The 17758-nt window shown below is 40.1% G+C and overlaps 1 protein-coding gene across 2 annotated transcripts in view; it reads right to left on the bottom strand.

Moving 5' to 3' along the window:
- Window positions 1-11719: 11719 nt before the first annotated feature.
- The window catches only part of tppp3 (tubulin polymerization-promoting protein family member 3), a 9158-nt gene continuing 3119 nt past the window's right edge, over window positions 11720-17758 (bottom strand). Inside the window, exons 2-4 of one of the 2 annotated variants that reach the window (XM_077228911.1) lie at window positions 16723-16923; window positions 16386-16539; window positions 11720-13635 (exon numbers count right to left, since the gene is read on the bottom strand). In XM_077228911.1, the coding sequence (XP_077085026.1) occupies window positions 13444-13635; window positions 16386-16539; window positions 16723-16910 (534 nt within the window). In that variant the 5' untranslated portion in view covers window positions 16911-16923 and the 3' untranslated portion in view covers window positions 11720-13443. The remainder of the gene's footprint in view (window positions 13636-16385; window positions 16540-16722; window positions 16924-17758) is intronic. The other variant, XM_077228912.1, reaches the window with a different exon arrangement.

Raw genomic sequence — 17758 nt, 5'->3', positions numbered from 1 at the left:
GAAACGAAGTTTTCGACCTCGCGAGGGGGTTGAAAGGAGGGGTCGGGGGAACTCACCGGGGGTCGAACCTCAACTCCGCGGATGGGGGGGCCTGCCAGCAGCTCGGTGGCGGCAGCAGGCCCAATCCCCGCAGCAGCACGAGCTTCGTCCCGTCTGGCCTTGAGGGCTCAGAGGGACATGTCCGCACAGAAGTCGCAGGACCCTCCATCCCTGAGGGCTGACTCAGCATGGGCCAGCCCCATGCACGCAACACAAAACAGGTGCATGTCGGGGGGCACTATGGGGCCCGAGCACAGGTTGCAAGCGGTCGCCATCGGATGCTGGAGACAGTTCAGGTATCTCCGGCGCACCTTCAACAACAGCGAATAATCCAATTTTGTAGAGTAGTATCAGCTTTCTAGCACACGATTTGAGCGTGAAGAGAGAGATTCTGAAGGGAAATGACGCTACACTTGCTTTATACTGCTACGAGGTGTCAGTATTTGCATATTCGCGTCAATTTGCCAGCTCTGCTGGCGTTAGCCTATAAAATTTCAGCGGAAGTGAAGGATGAGAGGAGTTCCCCATATACAACATTCGTAATGTCGAAGTTCCGTAGCCTTGATAGGGAACTCTCAGACTAAATCTAAAATATCTTAAACTGTGTTCCGAAGATGAACGGAGGTCTTACGGGCTTGGAACGACATGAGGGTGAGTCATTAATGACATAATTTTCATTTTTGGGTGAACTAACCCTTTAACATTTGAGCAGGAAATAATTAACATTATCAACTGCTTTTATTAAAGCACTATAAACTACAAACCTACTATAAACATTTGTATTGTGAATTTATTTTATGCTCTTTCTACTAATGTACTTTTTACAGTTCACTTGAATCCAAACAACAGAATTTAAGTTAGACCAATAAATAAAGCTAGTTTAGGTGGAGTAAATATAGCCTAGTGTCTATTCCTGTGCTGGTCTGCAAGGTCCAGCAGAGCCACCAACATAGTAGAAATATGATAGTTATGACAGAGGATCAAACCAGTATTTTCAAAAAAAGATCAAAACAATGCATTTTGCTTTTTAATTTTAAGAATTTAGGTTATGACAAAGGTGCAGCTGGACGCTGTGGATATTTACAGAGCTGGCTTCAAGATCAGTGTATTTTTGCCTTATGTTTCAGTACCTAAAATGAGCTGGAGCAGGCGGTGGAAGTCATATTCCATAGTCAAACCCCTTTGTGGCAGGTGTTTTCTCTCTGAACACATGTTTGGTGTGTCTGAGGGCAAGTGATAAGAAGAAATTGACTGGTTACCTGGTTGCTTTGCCTGCTAAAATCATTATGCTGTTCCTGTTCAGGTGGGGCCTTTGCAATGAGGAGTTTTGTCTCTTTCCATGGCTGATGTGAATAGAGAAGCTTTTGCTTTCAGGGTAATCATTTAGGATTGTCACTCTTGGTTTTTCCTATGAGGACTTTGCAAAGTGGATCAGAGAGGGAGAAGATTTGGACTTTGAAATACGCCAAATTTTTGAATCTTCATGAAGAATAAATACATACAGGGTAAATATTTTGTAGGCTACTATTAAATGCTTTAATAATTTAGTGCCTATATATTTGACTGTTTTGCAGGAGAGCATTTTCTTACAACATAGTTGTATACTTGGTCTGTGAAGTCCATGAAGTGCTTGCTGCTAGAATGAATACATGATCACACACAATAACATAGATATAGTGATGTTTACGTTCACAGATGTTAAATAACTTACAGAAGACAAACAAATCACAGTTAATTGCAGAGCTCTCACCTCTCTTTTTTTTCTCTGGAGACCAGTTCCCTATCAGTCGGTCACTCTTTACATACGTTGTGACCGACAAAAGGAATCTCACTACAGAGGCCAATCTACTTCGAGTGAAACTAAACGAGCCAATGCATATTGGCGTGCAATCATTTGCATCAGTTGTTCAGCCACGCAGTGCAGGTATATAATGAGCAGCAGGTGCGATTTGCACTTCAGCTTTTTGCTTCGGAGCCGAGCACTTCTATGCTATTTTTTCTACTAAGAGTGTTACGAGCGAGCTTTCAACAGGACCTCTACAGTCTGGTGCGGGCGATACAGCACTGCAGCGTGGGCGATCTCTCTCTCTCTCTCTGTCTTTTTTGTTTTCAAATTTGAGCAAAACAAAAAAGATGTTTTTACAGCTGGTAAGGTGCGCAGTGAGAGCGCTGAAAGGTTGTTTTTATGGCTGGTAAGAACGCCAGCGAGAGAGACAGCGCACGACAGGTGCACATTCCTGTCTGTGTTCGCTGTGACCATTCCCCTGTGTGCTTCAGCACCAAGGAGAGCAGTCCCTAAAAGAGCTTACACGGGTAGAGCGCATCTTTTTAAAGATGTCCCTCTACCTATGTGTTTTTGGACATGGTCATTACTTGGGATCACGGGATGGTCCCTGGAATGGGCATTGAACACGCTCCCCATGATGAACAGATGTCCATCACTGCATCGGAGGGTGGGTCAGACTTCTCTGCGGATAACGATTCAGGTCTGACAGCGGTGCTCGAGTCGCACCCGGAGATGATGGCCATGCTTTCCCGAGCCGCAAACAGGATCGGGCTCGTGTGGAGCCCTCCACCGTGTCCCAAGCACTCGAGGCTGGAGATTGGTATCTGGGGGTGGCGCACGCTGGTTCTCAGCAACCCAACCCAGTGACTTCCTTCACGGAGGTGCATGAGGAGCTCACTGGGGAATGGACGGCACCTTTTACTGCCAGAAACCGTCCCGGTGGCTCCTCCTCCCTCAACACCCTTGATGGCGGGGCGGCTAAGGGTTACACGCGTATCCCACCTGTGGAGCGGGCTGTTGCTATGCAAATGTGCCCTTATCTCCACTTGGCGCGGAGAACTGTGTCTCCCTTCCCGGGCCTGTAAGTACTCGTCGGACTTAACCAGCAAGGCTTACAAGGCCTGTGGAGAAGCCACCTCTGCCATACACGCCATGGCGTTGTTGCAGGTCCATCAGGCCAAGGCACTGAAGGACCTGCACGAGGGTGGTCATGATCCCCAAATTCTCCAAGAACTTTGTGCCGTTACAGACCTCATGATTCATGCGATGAAGGTGACCGCGTGGTCGGTGGGTCGTGCGATGTCCACCGTGCGGTGGTCCAGGAACGCCATCTTTGGTTGTGTCAGGCCGACATGAGAGAGACTGACAAAGTCAGGTTCCTTAACTCCCCCGTGTCCCAGACTGGCCTCTTCGGCGACTCGGTCGAGAACTTCGCCCAGCAGTTCTCGGCTGTACAAAAGCAGACTGAGGCGATTAAACACATCCTGCCGCAACGGTCAGCATCGCCAGCGGGCAGCACCGTGCAAGTTCCAAAATGCATCCAAGCCGCCTCCTCCGCCTCCTGCCCCATGGAACCAGGTACGTGTTGCACAGAACACTCAGACACTGCTACGGGCCACCTCCCAGAGAGAGCCTCCTGAGCTGTGTCCCTGCGTTCCACATCGCGGCCCCACTGTGGGTATGCCTACGGTCCCGCTTGTACAGTCTCTGCGAGCCTGGTTTGCGCTCCCCAGTCCGTATCGCTGGCTCATTCGGACCATCAGGCTCGGCTATGCGATTCAGTTTGCCCGGTGTCCCCCCAAGTTTCGTGCCATCCACTTCACTACAGTGAGAGCAGCCAATGCCCATGTCTTGTGGGCGGAGATCGCAGTCCTACTGGCGAAGGACACGACAGAGCCGGTCCCTCCAAGCGATATGAGGTCAGGGTACTACAGTCCCTACTTCATTGTACCCAAGAAAGGCGGTGGGTTACGACCGATCTTGGACCTGCGAGTTTTGAATCGCAGTCTCCACAAGCTACCATTCAAAATGCTCATACAGAGACGCATTTTCGAATGCATCCGTCCACGGGATTGGTTTGCAGCGATCGACCTGAAGGATGCGTACTTTCATGTCACGATTCTTCCTGGCCGTTCCTGCGCTTTGCGTTCAAGGGTCGAGCATATCAGTACAAGGTCCTAAACTGTCCCTGTTTCCAGTGTTGGGTAAGTTACTCAAAAAAAGTAATCCATACAAATTACTAATTACTACTTTAAAATTGTAATTTGATTACATTACTGATTACTGCATGTAAAAAGTAATCAGATTACTAATTACTTTACTTTCAAGTTACTTTGAAAACCTATTAAAACTACAAGAGTACACTACAAAGTGAAACTCAGTTCTTTACGTAATTTAATATTGCTGAATACAGACATCCCAAGTCTCCTGGAAGTTCCCAGAGTCTTCCGCATGTTGATAGCGGCTCCCTGATGCCCGCAAATTAGTTCAATTCTCCCGGAATCTAGAGCGAGCGAGAAAGAGCGCGCATGCGAGACAGAAGAGAGAGCTGTTTCTCAATATGTTCTTGTGGACTTGTGAAACACCATCAGTCGCTGCCCAAGTACTGTTCCAATTCAAAGTTCACATCTAGCCAAGTCCAGTTCAAGACCCCTGATGTGTTCCTGATCCGCCCCTTTTACCCAGGATGCATGGAGAGGTGACTTTAACTTTGTAGCCTATTAGAGAGCTGACTTATGTTTGACTGAACTGTTTGCTTTATTTCTAATTGTACAGCTTCTTATACCTTTTAGGCTACTTATACTTGTATACTGGATATTATTGAGCATTAAAATGGACAGCTTATCACGACAACATAGATTGCAAAACAGTAGGAAAGCACAACCTGGTCATCAGGTTCCTTAGGGGGGCGAGTTATACCCTCCTTGACTCCCCTCCATACCCTCTTGGGACCTTTCCCTGGTGCTTCGAGCACTCCAGGATGCTCTCTTTGAGCGTTTGCAGTCAGCAGACTTAAAGCTTCTCTCCATGAAGACTTTGCTGCTGGTTGCACTGACCTCTATCAAGAGGGTAGAGGACCTGCAGGCATTTTCGGTCGACGAATTGTGCCTAGAGTTCTGCCCCTGGAGGAGGCAGACCCAGATCCGTTGAATCCTTGAAAACCGGGTCTAGGCTGGGTCCCTGCAGGGATCCCATATGTGTATTTCTTCCACGGCTGCTCCTAAATGGAAGCCTGTGTCTTTCCTTTGGGCTAAGTCACTCAATATTTCATATGCAGTACAACCTTCTAGTCCATATGTATATCTCCTCATAACTCCTTCAGGGAAGAATGTGGGTTCCGCAGCGTTCTCCTTCCTACACACTGTAATGAATTGCTGTAAAAATTACAGCATTATTTTACAGCAGCTGGCTGTTTTCTAATAATAGCATATTGCTGTAAACTGCGATGCATTCTGGGGTCGCGCGCTGGTTTGATTCAAAATACAGAATATTTCTGTAAATTTCAAATCTACAGAGGCATTATGATCTTCAACGGTCGTGTCGTCAACTTTCGGGTAGCGGCAAGAGGAGTGATTCTCTGTGGTAAATGACTTATCATTTCAGTTTCTTATTTTTCATGTTGGGATACTCGTAGACTATGAAGGTAACGTTATATTCGCGGTTCATATTGGTAACCCCGGATCACGCATCCTCCGACCACGGGGCGCGAGGGAGACTTGCGCGGGGCTTCAGCAGCGTGGACGCGGTAGTAGCCTATTTCACACATTCCTCGGGATCTATGGGCTCCTATGTTAAGAATTACATGCTTTAATGAAGACAACAGTCGGTATTCACACGAGCTTCGTGTTGATCAGCAAACTTCGTCGTGATTATTTTATGGTATAAATCAAATCAAAATCAAGTCATCTTTTAAAATGGGCGCCGAAATGAAAACGCCATTACTAAAAACGCACGTGATACAGAATCAAAATCAAAACAGCCGGCGGCATGGCACACCAGAAAGTCCGGTGGACGTCGGAGATGGATTCGGTTAAAAACAAACTACAAACTATCGCCACTGCATCCTTTTCATCTGCCATGATTGTTTACTCTGTAGTCACGTTTGATCTCGAGGATTTTGCGACATTTTCCGTCTGACCTGGGAATGCTCGGGAGTCAAATCGGTTTGTGTGTGATGTGTTGATTTTGCCGTGTGGCTGCGCACCACACACGGTACGACCAAAACTATTAGACCCGTGATTTTTATCGCCGTGTGTGGGGTCTCTCAGGTTTGGAAAATCGGCCGACAATTTTAAAATAGTCCCGTGTGAACCAGGCTTGAGGAGAGCATTCAGCCAAGCTTCCTGTCTGACATTGCTACTGTTCACTGCATATTACATATTCAATCAGGAGGAGACAGCCTGCACCTTGGAGTTCCTTTAAAGTTAATGATTGAATTCTTTACAACCTCAGTACATTTTACTGTATTCAATATCAGAACTTGCCTTTAGATATATTATCTGTTGAGTTAATGAGTTAAATCAGGTGTTTTAATTAGTGGACATAGCCTATAAAACTTCCTGGCAGGTCCTCATGACTGGAGTTGAGAAACACTGCTCTAACAGATATGGTCCAATTTCAAAAAAACGATTACAAGCATCAAAAACGTAAAACCAATCTTAATTACATATTGTCTGTTTCCTGACCCTTTAGGTGCTTTGTATCAATCCGGAGAGAGGAACAAAGAAGAAAATTGCCATCTAAAATGACAGGGCAAATGGTACAGAAGAAACAGGTTGCCAGCAAAGTGGTGAATTAGGCTATCAGTGGAATTTCTGAAATATAAGTAGTACACACACACACACACACACACAAACAAATATCTATTTTTCCTTATTTACTCTGTAACATTTCAATGCCAAGAATACAGGCACAAAAGACAAAAAAAGTGTTTGTTTGGAAAGAGTCACACTTAATTGTAACCTTTTAATATTCTCTATCTGTCTCTAACTGTATCATTATGTTTTGTAATACATCTAATATATTGTCCTTTTCAATATTTCTAGCCACTCTTTGCATCCTGTGATGGAACAGCATCTGGAGCTGAATTATTGTCCATTTTTGATCATAAGTTTGTTGGACTCACTTGGGGCCTTGTTGTTTGGACATGTTTGTCTGGTAATGAAGCGGTAAAAATTCATCCGTGTCTGTGTTTTTCAGAACCATTTTATTATGATAATATGTTGGTCAACTTGTGGTTTTAAATGTATGTCGTTTGTGTATTTCTTCTTTGTGTGAAGGGCCATGACGGCTAATTTGTTTCAAGTAGTTACAAAATATTTAATTTCATGTCCATTTAAAAAAAAGTTTGTAAATAAAAATGAAATCAAAATAATACAAAATACACTATTTTATGACTTTTTTCATGCATATTTTAAAGTTATAAATTCACTATTTATACATGCACTATCAGAGTATTATATACAAAAGTTAGTGGTTGGTAAGACGTTTTTTTATGTTTTTAAAAAGATGTCTCTTATGCTCACCAAGGCTGCATTTATTTTTAGAAACAAATTATAGCAAAACAGTAATACTGTAAATAGTATTACAATTTGAAATAATGTTTTTTTTATTTTAAAACGTAATTTATTCCTGTGATGGCAAAACTGAATTTTCAGCATCATTACTCCCGTCTCCAGTGTCACATGTGTCACGGGTGTGGTAGGGGCTGAAGAAGACTCAGAGTCAAAAAGGCTCCAATACTAACGTTTACTACTAACAAAAACTCAAACTGGTACAGGCAGGCAAACATGAAGAGATACATAGAAACACACAACATAGACGAGAACCGACAAGGACTGAACAGAAGCAAACTAAATACAGATACAAATCAAACAATAACGAGGGGATAACAGGTGACACGGATGATGAAGACGATGAACAGGTGGGTAGTTGAGGGAGTGAGTTCAGTTGTGGAGACAAGGAGAATTCTGGGAAGTGTAGTGCAGACGAAGACAGAGAGGTGCAGCCGATGACTGACAACATGATCCTTCAGAAATCATTCTAATATGCTGATTTGCTGCTCAAGAAACATTTGTTTGTTTTATCAATGTTGAAACAGTTGTAGCCTACTGCTTAATATCTTTGTGGAAACATTTTTACAGGATTCTTTGATGAACAGAAAGTTAAAAAAGAACAACATTTGAAACAGAATTTGTAACAATATAAAAGATTCACTGTCACTTTTGATCAATTTAACATATCGGCTTCTTTAAAAATTAAATTCTTAATGGCATTTTGAAAAGTAGTTTAGCATAACTCTTCGTGAAATAGATTGTATAAACCATGTGAAATAAAATGTTTTTTGATTCGAGTATGTTCTGCAAAGCGACACAAGGTGGCACAATCGAGTCAACAAGTAGTCTCACTCTCATTCAGAGACTTATGGTAGAGTGGTTTCCTATGGATGCATTGAAAATTGTAATATCCCCGATTTAGACCATGTGTATATATTTGCTTTTATTTTCACATCTTTTAATATTTCACTTCAGTAGGCCTTATTTTCTCACGTGAATAGGATCAAAATATTAACCTTTAAATATCGCCATGAAAATTACTGAGTTGATTACTTACATCAAGACAAACAAAAAATGTATTACAAGTTTTTTGAAATTGTTTGTTAACGTGGACAAACGGCGCATAATCTAATTACATATAATTTGCATAAATACCACAACAAATCTAAACATTGGGTATAGCAGGTGAAAATGTCTTGTTGAATCTTGTTGACATATAACAGTAAAATACTTAATGTTAAGGTCTGAATGGAACACATTTAGGCTACCCATGAACATTAAAACATAGAGGCAGGAAGAAGTAGCCTACTTTAGAAACCAGCCTTTATTAATTATATTGCAGAGATGGGGTTTGGACATTGAGTGCATTGTGTAGCCTACGTAACTAGATTTTTTGATCCAGACACTTTTTATTTTACCTACCTTTTGTCTTCTGCATTCTCCGAGTCCTTACCCGTGTCTCCTAGCCTGGGAAAACCCAGACGAACTTCCGGCAAATTTAGATTTGCTCTGCAAGTTAGTCTGGCGAAGAGCCCATTCGAACTCATTTCCAATCTCTCCAAATCGAGTCACCAATCACAAACGTTGAGGCGGGCTTTACAAGATGACGATCGATCTGATTGGTTTTAAGGTCTATGCAATTGCTTACAGAGGCATTTGAGCGACGTCCGTTGGTGACGCCCCTTTGGAAATTAGCTGTGAATGAACCTTCCCCAGACCCTGACTCAGTTATGATTTAGAAGGGTCTGGTTTTAACCAGGCTACATGTCTCCTGTTCTTCCCTCAGATTTATCCCCCAGAAACAGTCCCACTTACCCAGCCCCAAAACCCATCTAATAATAATTAATAAAGGCTGGTTTCTAAAGTAGCTACTTCTTCCTGCCTCTATGTTTTAATGTTCATGGGTAGCCTAAATGTGTTCCATTTAGACCTTAACATTAAGTATTTTACTGTTATATGTCAACAAGATTCAGCAAGACATTTTCACTTGCTATACCCAATGTTTAGATTTGTTGTGGTATGTATGCCAATTAGCAAATGTAATTAGATTATGCACCGTTTGTCCATGTTAACAAACAATTGTAACGTGTAAAAAAACGTGTATAGCCTACATTTTTTGTTTGTCTTGATGTAAGTAATCAACTCAGTAATTTCATTGTGATATTTAAAGGTTAAAATTTTTACCCTATTCACGTGAGAAAAATAATGAATAGGCGAATGAATCTAAGCTATTTGGGTCTTTTTCGAAACTTTCCCCTAAAGGGGTTCTTCGGGCTTTTTTTCCTTACTCGGGACATTTTGAGGATGCTAAATCAGTTGAATTTGCTTCTGTTGCAATTTGTTCAAGGTTGACCCCCTATTTTGGCTTAAAATGACTGGACTATAAGCTAATTTAAAATAATATAGCCTATAGGCTATGTGACAAGACATGTTTACATAAATGTAAAAATATGAAATGTGACAAATGCAGCCTGAACATAGCCTACTAAATTTTTAACAGGTGGGTTGAACGAATTGCAAGAAGCTAACTTTAAAGTCACTTAATCAGATAGGCTGCTAGTGGACTAATTATTATTGAAATATCGGTCCACTCGGTGCATTAGCGATTTCCAGAGCAATGCCCAGTGGTTCTCAACCGATTCAGAGCTAAATGGTAAGTAAGTAGGCTACTAAAGTGAGCTAAAGTAACGTTAGGCATAAGTAGGCATAAGTAAAGTAGGCATAAGTAGGCTACTAAAGTAGGCTACATCAAGCGTAAAGTCAGCTGCACGAGTTATTAGACGCACAAAGCTTTATTCAAAGTGCAACCAAACCATAAGAAATAAAACATTTTGCCATTAAAATTACCCTTTATAAAGTATAATTTTACATTCTCCAAATATTTTAGTATTTTCACATTAGGCTACAGAACTGTGTCACTTAGCTCCCCCTATAGGCAGTCCGTGTGTGCTGATGACTCGAGTTTATTCATACGCGCGGGGCAGTCATCTGTCTGCATGTGCGGCATATTATATCAACAGCGCCAGTCAAGCCTGTCGGGGTCTGCAATTCATGTTAACAGGTAATTAATCACCCGGTTGATTACAGCGCGCGTCGAGCACAGAAGTTGACTAAAGGCGATAGCGACGCTGCTGTGCCATGCCATTCATCAACGAGTGACAGCAGCAACAAAGACTCGAGCTGGAATGGAGCGAGATGTTTTTGATTAAACGCTTCCAAGGAGATGAACCAAACAAACGTTGCCATGAACGAGTGTGTTTGGTTACAAACACACAGAGGGCAGGGGAAGGCTGCCGGAGCCAGGTGCCGGGCCGGGCTGTTGTGTTTGTGTATGGGACGGTTGCCACGGCAACAGAGGGATCGGCTTCGGCGTCTTGCCTGTCCCTCAGGGGTGACTTCGGACAAATGGACCGCCGTTCAGTACACTACATGCGGAATATGACAGCAAACAGCGTGCAGCAAAAGGTCGTGTTTTGTCCCTGTTATTAAGTAGGCCTATTTGGTTTAATTTTGTTTAACCAACGTTTGCAGTAACAGCAATACGAATTGCAGTAACAACGGTTATTTTTCTTGTTTTATGCAGTCTATGTTATTTTTAGACATTACTATGGTTACAGTGGCACATTTTAGCAAGCAAAATAACAGGAAAAAAGTTTTTTTTGTTTTTGTTTTTTTATCCCAACAACTGCGTTAAAAACATATGGGTCACTAGGTTGGGTTATCTTAAAATGGGTTGGGTATTTTTTTTCTTTTTTACGTCGTTGAGTTATAGTTTATAACCCAGCAGTTGGACATCAGCTGCAAGCGTATTATGAAAAGTATAGTAATATCGTTTTATGATATAAATATAACTCTTAAGTAATGTGTACTGAAACGTTAAATATATCCTAAAACTATACCTGCATCTAGGCTACTGAGAACTTGATTGTAGCAGTACCCCCAAATGCTGAGTGCTAGCAGGGGGAAAAAAGGCTCCAGTATGATGGATTTATTTGACCAATGTAGCCTACAATAGCTTAATTTAATTAAACACAATTTAATTAACAATTTCATGGGATTCGCAGTTCATGGATGCCTGGTTGAAATGTTTTACACAATAACATGATGGATGTGTTTAAGCATTCTGTATGAATGTGAAACAATAATATATCTCTTTATTTTGGAACTAGTAATGATGCATAATAGTAGCCTAATTATATCGACACAATATTCTGTGTGTTGTCTGTTTCAGTCGTGTACATCGGCAGTAAGGTTTTGCTGCAATAAAGTTTGTGTATTTTATTTATCTTTTAGACCAAAGTACAAAAACAAACCTTAAAATAAAACACGTACACCAAAATATATTTAGTAATGGTTTATACAAAGGCAGTTTCCAGTTTCAGTAACACAGTAAGCTAACTAAAACAAAGATATGACATTTAATTTTTGGAAATAATTTTAGCAAACAACAGAAGGGTATTATACACATAAAGCTGGTTCGCCATTTCATTTGAAGATTGACATTTAATTTTTAGCAATGAATAATGTTAGAATTTAGATGACTGCAGAACATCAGCAGACCTTAGTCAGGTTAGCCATAATGAATTTAATGCAGATGAAAAGGCTGTAAGGGATATACGTACAGACTTTACAATGGCATACACTGTAAAGGTTCTGGATCACATACTTTTTTCACAACTTTTAAAACTGTTTTTGTCTACAGCAAGTTTTTTTCCCCCCGTAAAGATGTTTCATCAGCTGAACAATCGGTGTGTTGTTAGACAACATTGAACTATTCTATCCCTCACAGCCTCATTTTCATTCCTATCATAAATTAAATGTGGCACTACCCTAACTAAGGTCTATACATATGTTAGAAGAAATACATCTCTTAAAAAGGTTCTTGTGTTCACTTATGTAAGGGTTAATGCCCGACGAGGTGTGCATTGTCAGGTTTTAATGGAGGTGTGAACCGGCCGACGCGCAGCGGAGCGCCGCAGCGCCGAAGCCCATTAAAGCCTGACAATGGACACCTCGGAGGGCATTAACCCGCTTATACCATTGTCACTTGCCAAATATATTTTTTTAAACATTAGTTTATATTTTAATTAGGCTAAATAGAGTTTTTACAAATAATAACTTGCCTGACGGTTTATTTAGCAACCGGAGATATTTATAGTCCGCTCAGCTTGTAGAACCCTTCACGCTGTAGGCCTACTCTCATTCAGAGCAGCAGCGGTGTAATTTTCAAAGCTGGAGTCCATTTCTTTTTGAACAATAAAGTATCTGAGTGTATTTACTGCCCATTTCGTATCTTTTTCGTCTTCTATTTGATTCAATTCTCCCGGTGTTATCTCTTTGTGTCGTTTCTCCGTTTTATTTACATTTTTTCTTTCTTCAGCAGCATCCCAGTCGTCAACGTTGTCATATTCTCCATAAATGTTAAAAGAAATAACGAAGTCTCTCATTGTTGTATTAGTAGGCTATGTAATATCTAACTAGATGTTTGTTTTGATAGAGCAAATTGTTAACGGATACTTTGACTGCATGTTGCTGTGGTTACTCACAGCTGTTGTAGGCAGCGCATTTATTTGCTAATTTCGAATGGTAAACAGGCAGTTTCACCAGAACTACTTTACTAGGTGTCCTCTATCACTTTTTAACGGACACCCTGCAGCCAATCAGAATCGAGTATTCACCCAGACCATGGTATAACACTCTCTAAAGAATAGTGATGTTCAGATGCACATTTCTCTTAGCTATTAAACAGCAACATAAAAACAAACAAGTGCACTACTTATCTTTTTCCCTTCAACAGAGCCTACTTCTTTATCGAGTCTTTATACTTGTTTTTTTAGATTTTCTATTCCCCTCTTACCCTTCTGTCAACTTTCTAATGAAAACTGACTGTAATACTATGTTCTTTATCCTTAAAGACGAACTTTTACAACACTTCCTGTGTTACACTGCATAGTGGCTGTGTGATTTTTCAGGTCAAAGTACAAGTTTGGCTTTGGTCCAGATAAGTGCTGATGAAGATGGAGCTCAGAGCTTAGAACATGTTGACATGGAGACAGTGGGGCCTTACTTGGCCTTTGTCTTCTCCTCGTAAGTCCCGGCGTTCTTGTAGGCCCCTACGTAGCCTGTGTGCTCCACAATCTCCTCCCGCCCACCTTTGCCTTTGCCTTTGCCACTCTCATCAAAACGCTCCTTGTGTGAGCCCGTATATTTAGATGTGTCGGTTAACCTATCCACTGCAGCAGTTTTTGCCACTTTCTAGAATGGTTAAAAAAAGAAACATACAAATGAATAAGGAAATGAGAGAGAGAGAGAGAGAGAGAGAGAGAGAGAGAGAGAGAGAGAGAGAGAGGCCTGTTTTATAAAAGCAATAGAGTGCCGAAGTTATGACGTCACTTTGTAGGCCAAAACGCAGAAGTGAGTTAGCATGTTAGCACTTCCGGTTCCCTCGCCCTAAAGTCTATGGGTTTTTTGAATGGATTTTTTTGCTAAATCGCCTGAAATAAGGTCTGTGGTTAACAAAGCCTCTAAATATTTTCATGTTTTGATCTATGACATAAAACACAACAGTTATAACCTGCTTGTGGTTTTTTAAACTTTATACAGGCTTCAAAATGTATAAATTTTGGATTAACTTGTAAAGATTATCTTGATAGACAAAACGTGTAAGGGTCACAACTCTTTGTTGAACACAGATCTTATTTTTTGCGATTTTCCAGAAGTCTATGTGGAAAATGCATAGCTTTTCGATCGAGGGAACCCATGCGCCGCTAGCTTCCGAGTTGTCCTACAAAGTGACGTCATAACCTCGGCACTCTATAACAGCAATATCATAAATTGAAAATCAATTTTAAAAAAGGAACTAGAAATTACCCATAAAATGTGCTTCATCAAGCTAGCATTGTTGTTTCATCAGATGATCTGTACCGATCTGTTCAACCTGCCCCAGCAGAACCTATTCCGTCAATAGCATATGCATCACATAGGCTATTTCTGCAACTCCTTTTGAACTTTTAACAAGTTGCCAGAATTGATTTATTGCTGTTTGATTTGTAACTGCCCTCTAGTGTTGAACTGAATGAGTGGTAGTACCTTTTTTTGTGTTTCTCAATCTTGCTCTTGGAGGCCCACCAACACTACTCATTTTAGGTGTCTCACTAATTTGACGACCAGTCAGGGCCGGCCCGAGGCATAAGCGATCTAAGCGGCTGCTTGGCACCAGGGGGCCCCCCAATCGAGTCGAAAAATCGAAAAATATATTTTTTAGATGACTTAAACAAGTGACATAAATGAATGAATGAATGAATGAATATGAATGAATGAATGCATGAATGAATGCATGAATGAATGCATGAATGAATGATTAATTCGAGACAAGAAAATTCTGATTTCATGATCAATATACCTGCCTACAACTGCTGCTGTGTCTGCCAGCGTTTAAGTCATTCGCATAATCTAGACACCTCGCGCGTGCATAGACAATTAGTGCGCAACTGCGCATAGTCACGGTAATGTTAAGCCATGTCACAAAAAAGGACCTGTCCTTCTGGTGCCGAAAATAGAAAGGAGAAAAGGACAGAGAAGGAGAAAAAAGAGCAAGATAAAAGTATATTTGCATTATTATTTACGGTGTGTTGTGTGCAGCAATTGACCCATTCCTATCTACGGCAAGCCCCGAGGGGAAAAATACATTGCATTCACACATATACAACGAGCGCCAGTACATCACGCCAGTACCGGTATTATAGTAACAGACTTTGTTGGATTCTGTCATGTACAATCCAACAAAGTCTGTTACAATAACAATAAAAAAAATAAAAGATTTTGAGGACAATTAGCCTACACTGTATTGAGAAATAACAATATTTTTACATTTTTCAACAATAATTGTCATTGTTGAACCCTTGACCTTATTTTGTTTCTGATTTCTCAGTTTTGTCATTATTTTAGCAAATAATTTATTTGATATGTTTTGAGATAATTTGTTTTAAGAAGTTTCAAAGAGTTAGTAAAAGAGTAAAGTAAAAGTTAAAACTTTTTTATTTAAGTAGGCTATCTATTTTTTATGAAGTATTTATTTTGTATTAATACATAACCTCACTGTATTAATTTATAATGTATCATTATTGCGTGATATTTGTGTCAATAATCGTCAAGCACAGGTGACTTCGCGTAGTGGGAGGGGGCCCCGAAATCAAATTCTGCTTAGGGCCCCCAAAAGGCCTCCAGTCGAGTTCATGGGGCGCTCTACAAATAAGATGATGAGTTGAATTATGTGTTAGATACAGGAGACATTCAAAATGTGCGGTGTTGAGAGACCTTCTTGAGCAACAACTGCATGGCATTTCTTGGTTTATCTAACATTTTTAAAATTCAGGTAATACACTCACACATTTCTGTCACAACAAATCTGAGGTAGCCTAATAACTAGTTGAATTAGAATCGATTTGCAGTTGAAATGGCAAACCAATAACTGTTGTTTCTTTCTTGCTTTTTTCTTGTTTTAAGTACACTACTTTTCAAAAGTTTGGGGTCTGTAAGATTTTCGAAAAGAAATTCTGGCTGCATTTCTTTGATAAAAACAATAATATTGTGAAATATTATTACAATTTAAATGAACTGGTTTTTATTTGAATATATGTTAAAATATAATTTATTCCTGTGATGCAATGCTGAATATTCAGCAGCTCAAGTCTTCAGCGTCACATGATCCATCAGAAATCATTGTAATATGCTGCTTTGCTCCTCAAGAAATATTTATTATTATTAGCAATGTTGAAAACAGTTGTGCTGCTTAACATTTTTTGGAAACCCTGATACATTTTTCCAGGATTCTTTGATTAATAGAAATAACATTTATTTGAATTGGAAATCTGTAACATTTAACTGTTACTTTTGATCAATTTAATGTTTCCTTGCTGAATAAAAGTATGAATTTCTTTTTTATAAAAAAGAAAATAATTATTTGAAAATATACTTAACTTATTGTTTTTAAATGGTTGCCTTACCGTTACACCAACGTTGGTAGGATCTTTGCCTTCAATTAGCTGATATATAGACTGCAATGCCTCCTCTTTGCTTTGACCTTTGAACCTCTTTGGGGCCAATTCTTCAAGAGCTTTCTGGAACTCCTCATATGTAATAACCCGAGATGTCTTTGCTCTGAGTCATGAAATGAAAATTTCATATATATATGACAAAAAATATAAATATACAAAAATATATATATACATATATTTTTTTTACATTTTATGTGGTTATTTTGTCTGCACAATAACAAAAATATATATTACAATTTGTTAAAATTTAAATAGTCTCCAGAACAAAAAATTATGAAAAACTCACTTGACTTTAGTGAAGACAATATCTACATCGGTGCTGGTGACATTCTTGCCATCAGTAACTTTGCAGTCTTTGCACAGCTTAGCCCAGTTTTTCCCATTCAACTCCTTCCCAGTGGCTTTGGTGTCACCATGAACAGCAAACTTCTTAAAGGAGCTCAGAAGCTGGTCCATGTCTGTGCTTTCTGCCATATTGGGTATTCTGCTAAACAAATAGTAAGACTTTGACCTAATGGAACAATTTCTCAAGAAAAAGAGGTGTTTTAAATGATCGTATAAGTCATCTGCAGTAGACATGATAAACAGACATTGCTGAAGCCTTAATTTGACAAAAAAGATGAAAGAGAAGGCAGATAAATGTGGTAGGCTACACTAAAAATAATAATTGCACTGTATAATAATCTTCAGTATCTCAGATGTGTATTATACAATATTTACTAATAGCTTCTAGTCTCGGTCTGTACAAATGAGGTTGAGCCGGACAGTAAAGTACCTTAAACTCAGATTTAGCCTTTCTAAATGATCCAAGTTATCTGCATTATCTAAATTGTCCTGTCATTTAAGCTTTGAGATATTTTACTAACGGGGACTTTTACTAAGTTTTGGCAAACTTCTTCAGCAGGTCACCCTCTTTTCCATTGCGTTTTGAATGGCCTGAATGAATAAAATACCAATTAAAGCACCAGCCAAAAGTAACACATTAGATGTGTGTGGAACGATAGAGTCTGATGTTAAATTTAAGGGCCATAAGGATTGAGCAAATGAGGTGATTATCAGCACTCGGCAGACTGCTAATTATTTATTCAACACAAATAACATGGATGTTAGAATTTCCCAGACATTTTCAGACAGCCTCTTTGCTTCCCTCTTTTCTTCCTTCATAATTCTGTATTTTTCTATTTTCTTTCTTTCGAGTGCATGAGTGAAGCCGATTCCAGACTTTCTTGGTGTGTCTGCACAGCTCAGCCATTGTCAATAGAGGCATAAGTAGGTATGTGGATGGTCTGATGTGTCTTGGAGTTATTGTGGAATGTTTCAGA

This window comes from Siphateles boraxobius, unplaced genomic scaffold (assembly GCF_051911475.1).
Source record: "Siphateles boraxobius isolate OS27281-9 unplaced genomic scaffold, OSU_SipBor_1 130, whole genome shotgun sequence".
Classification (NCBI taxonomy): Eukaryota; Metazoa; Chordata; class Actinopteri; order Cypriniformes; family Leuciscidae; genus Siphateles; species Siphateles boraxobius.
This window is presented reverse-complemented; position numbering and strand designations above follow the sequence as displayed.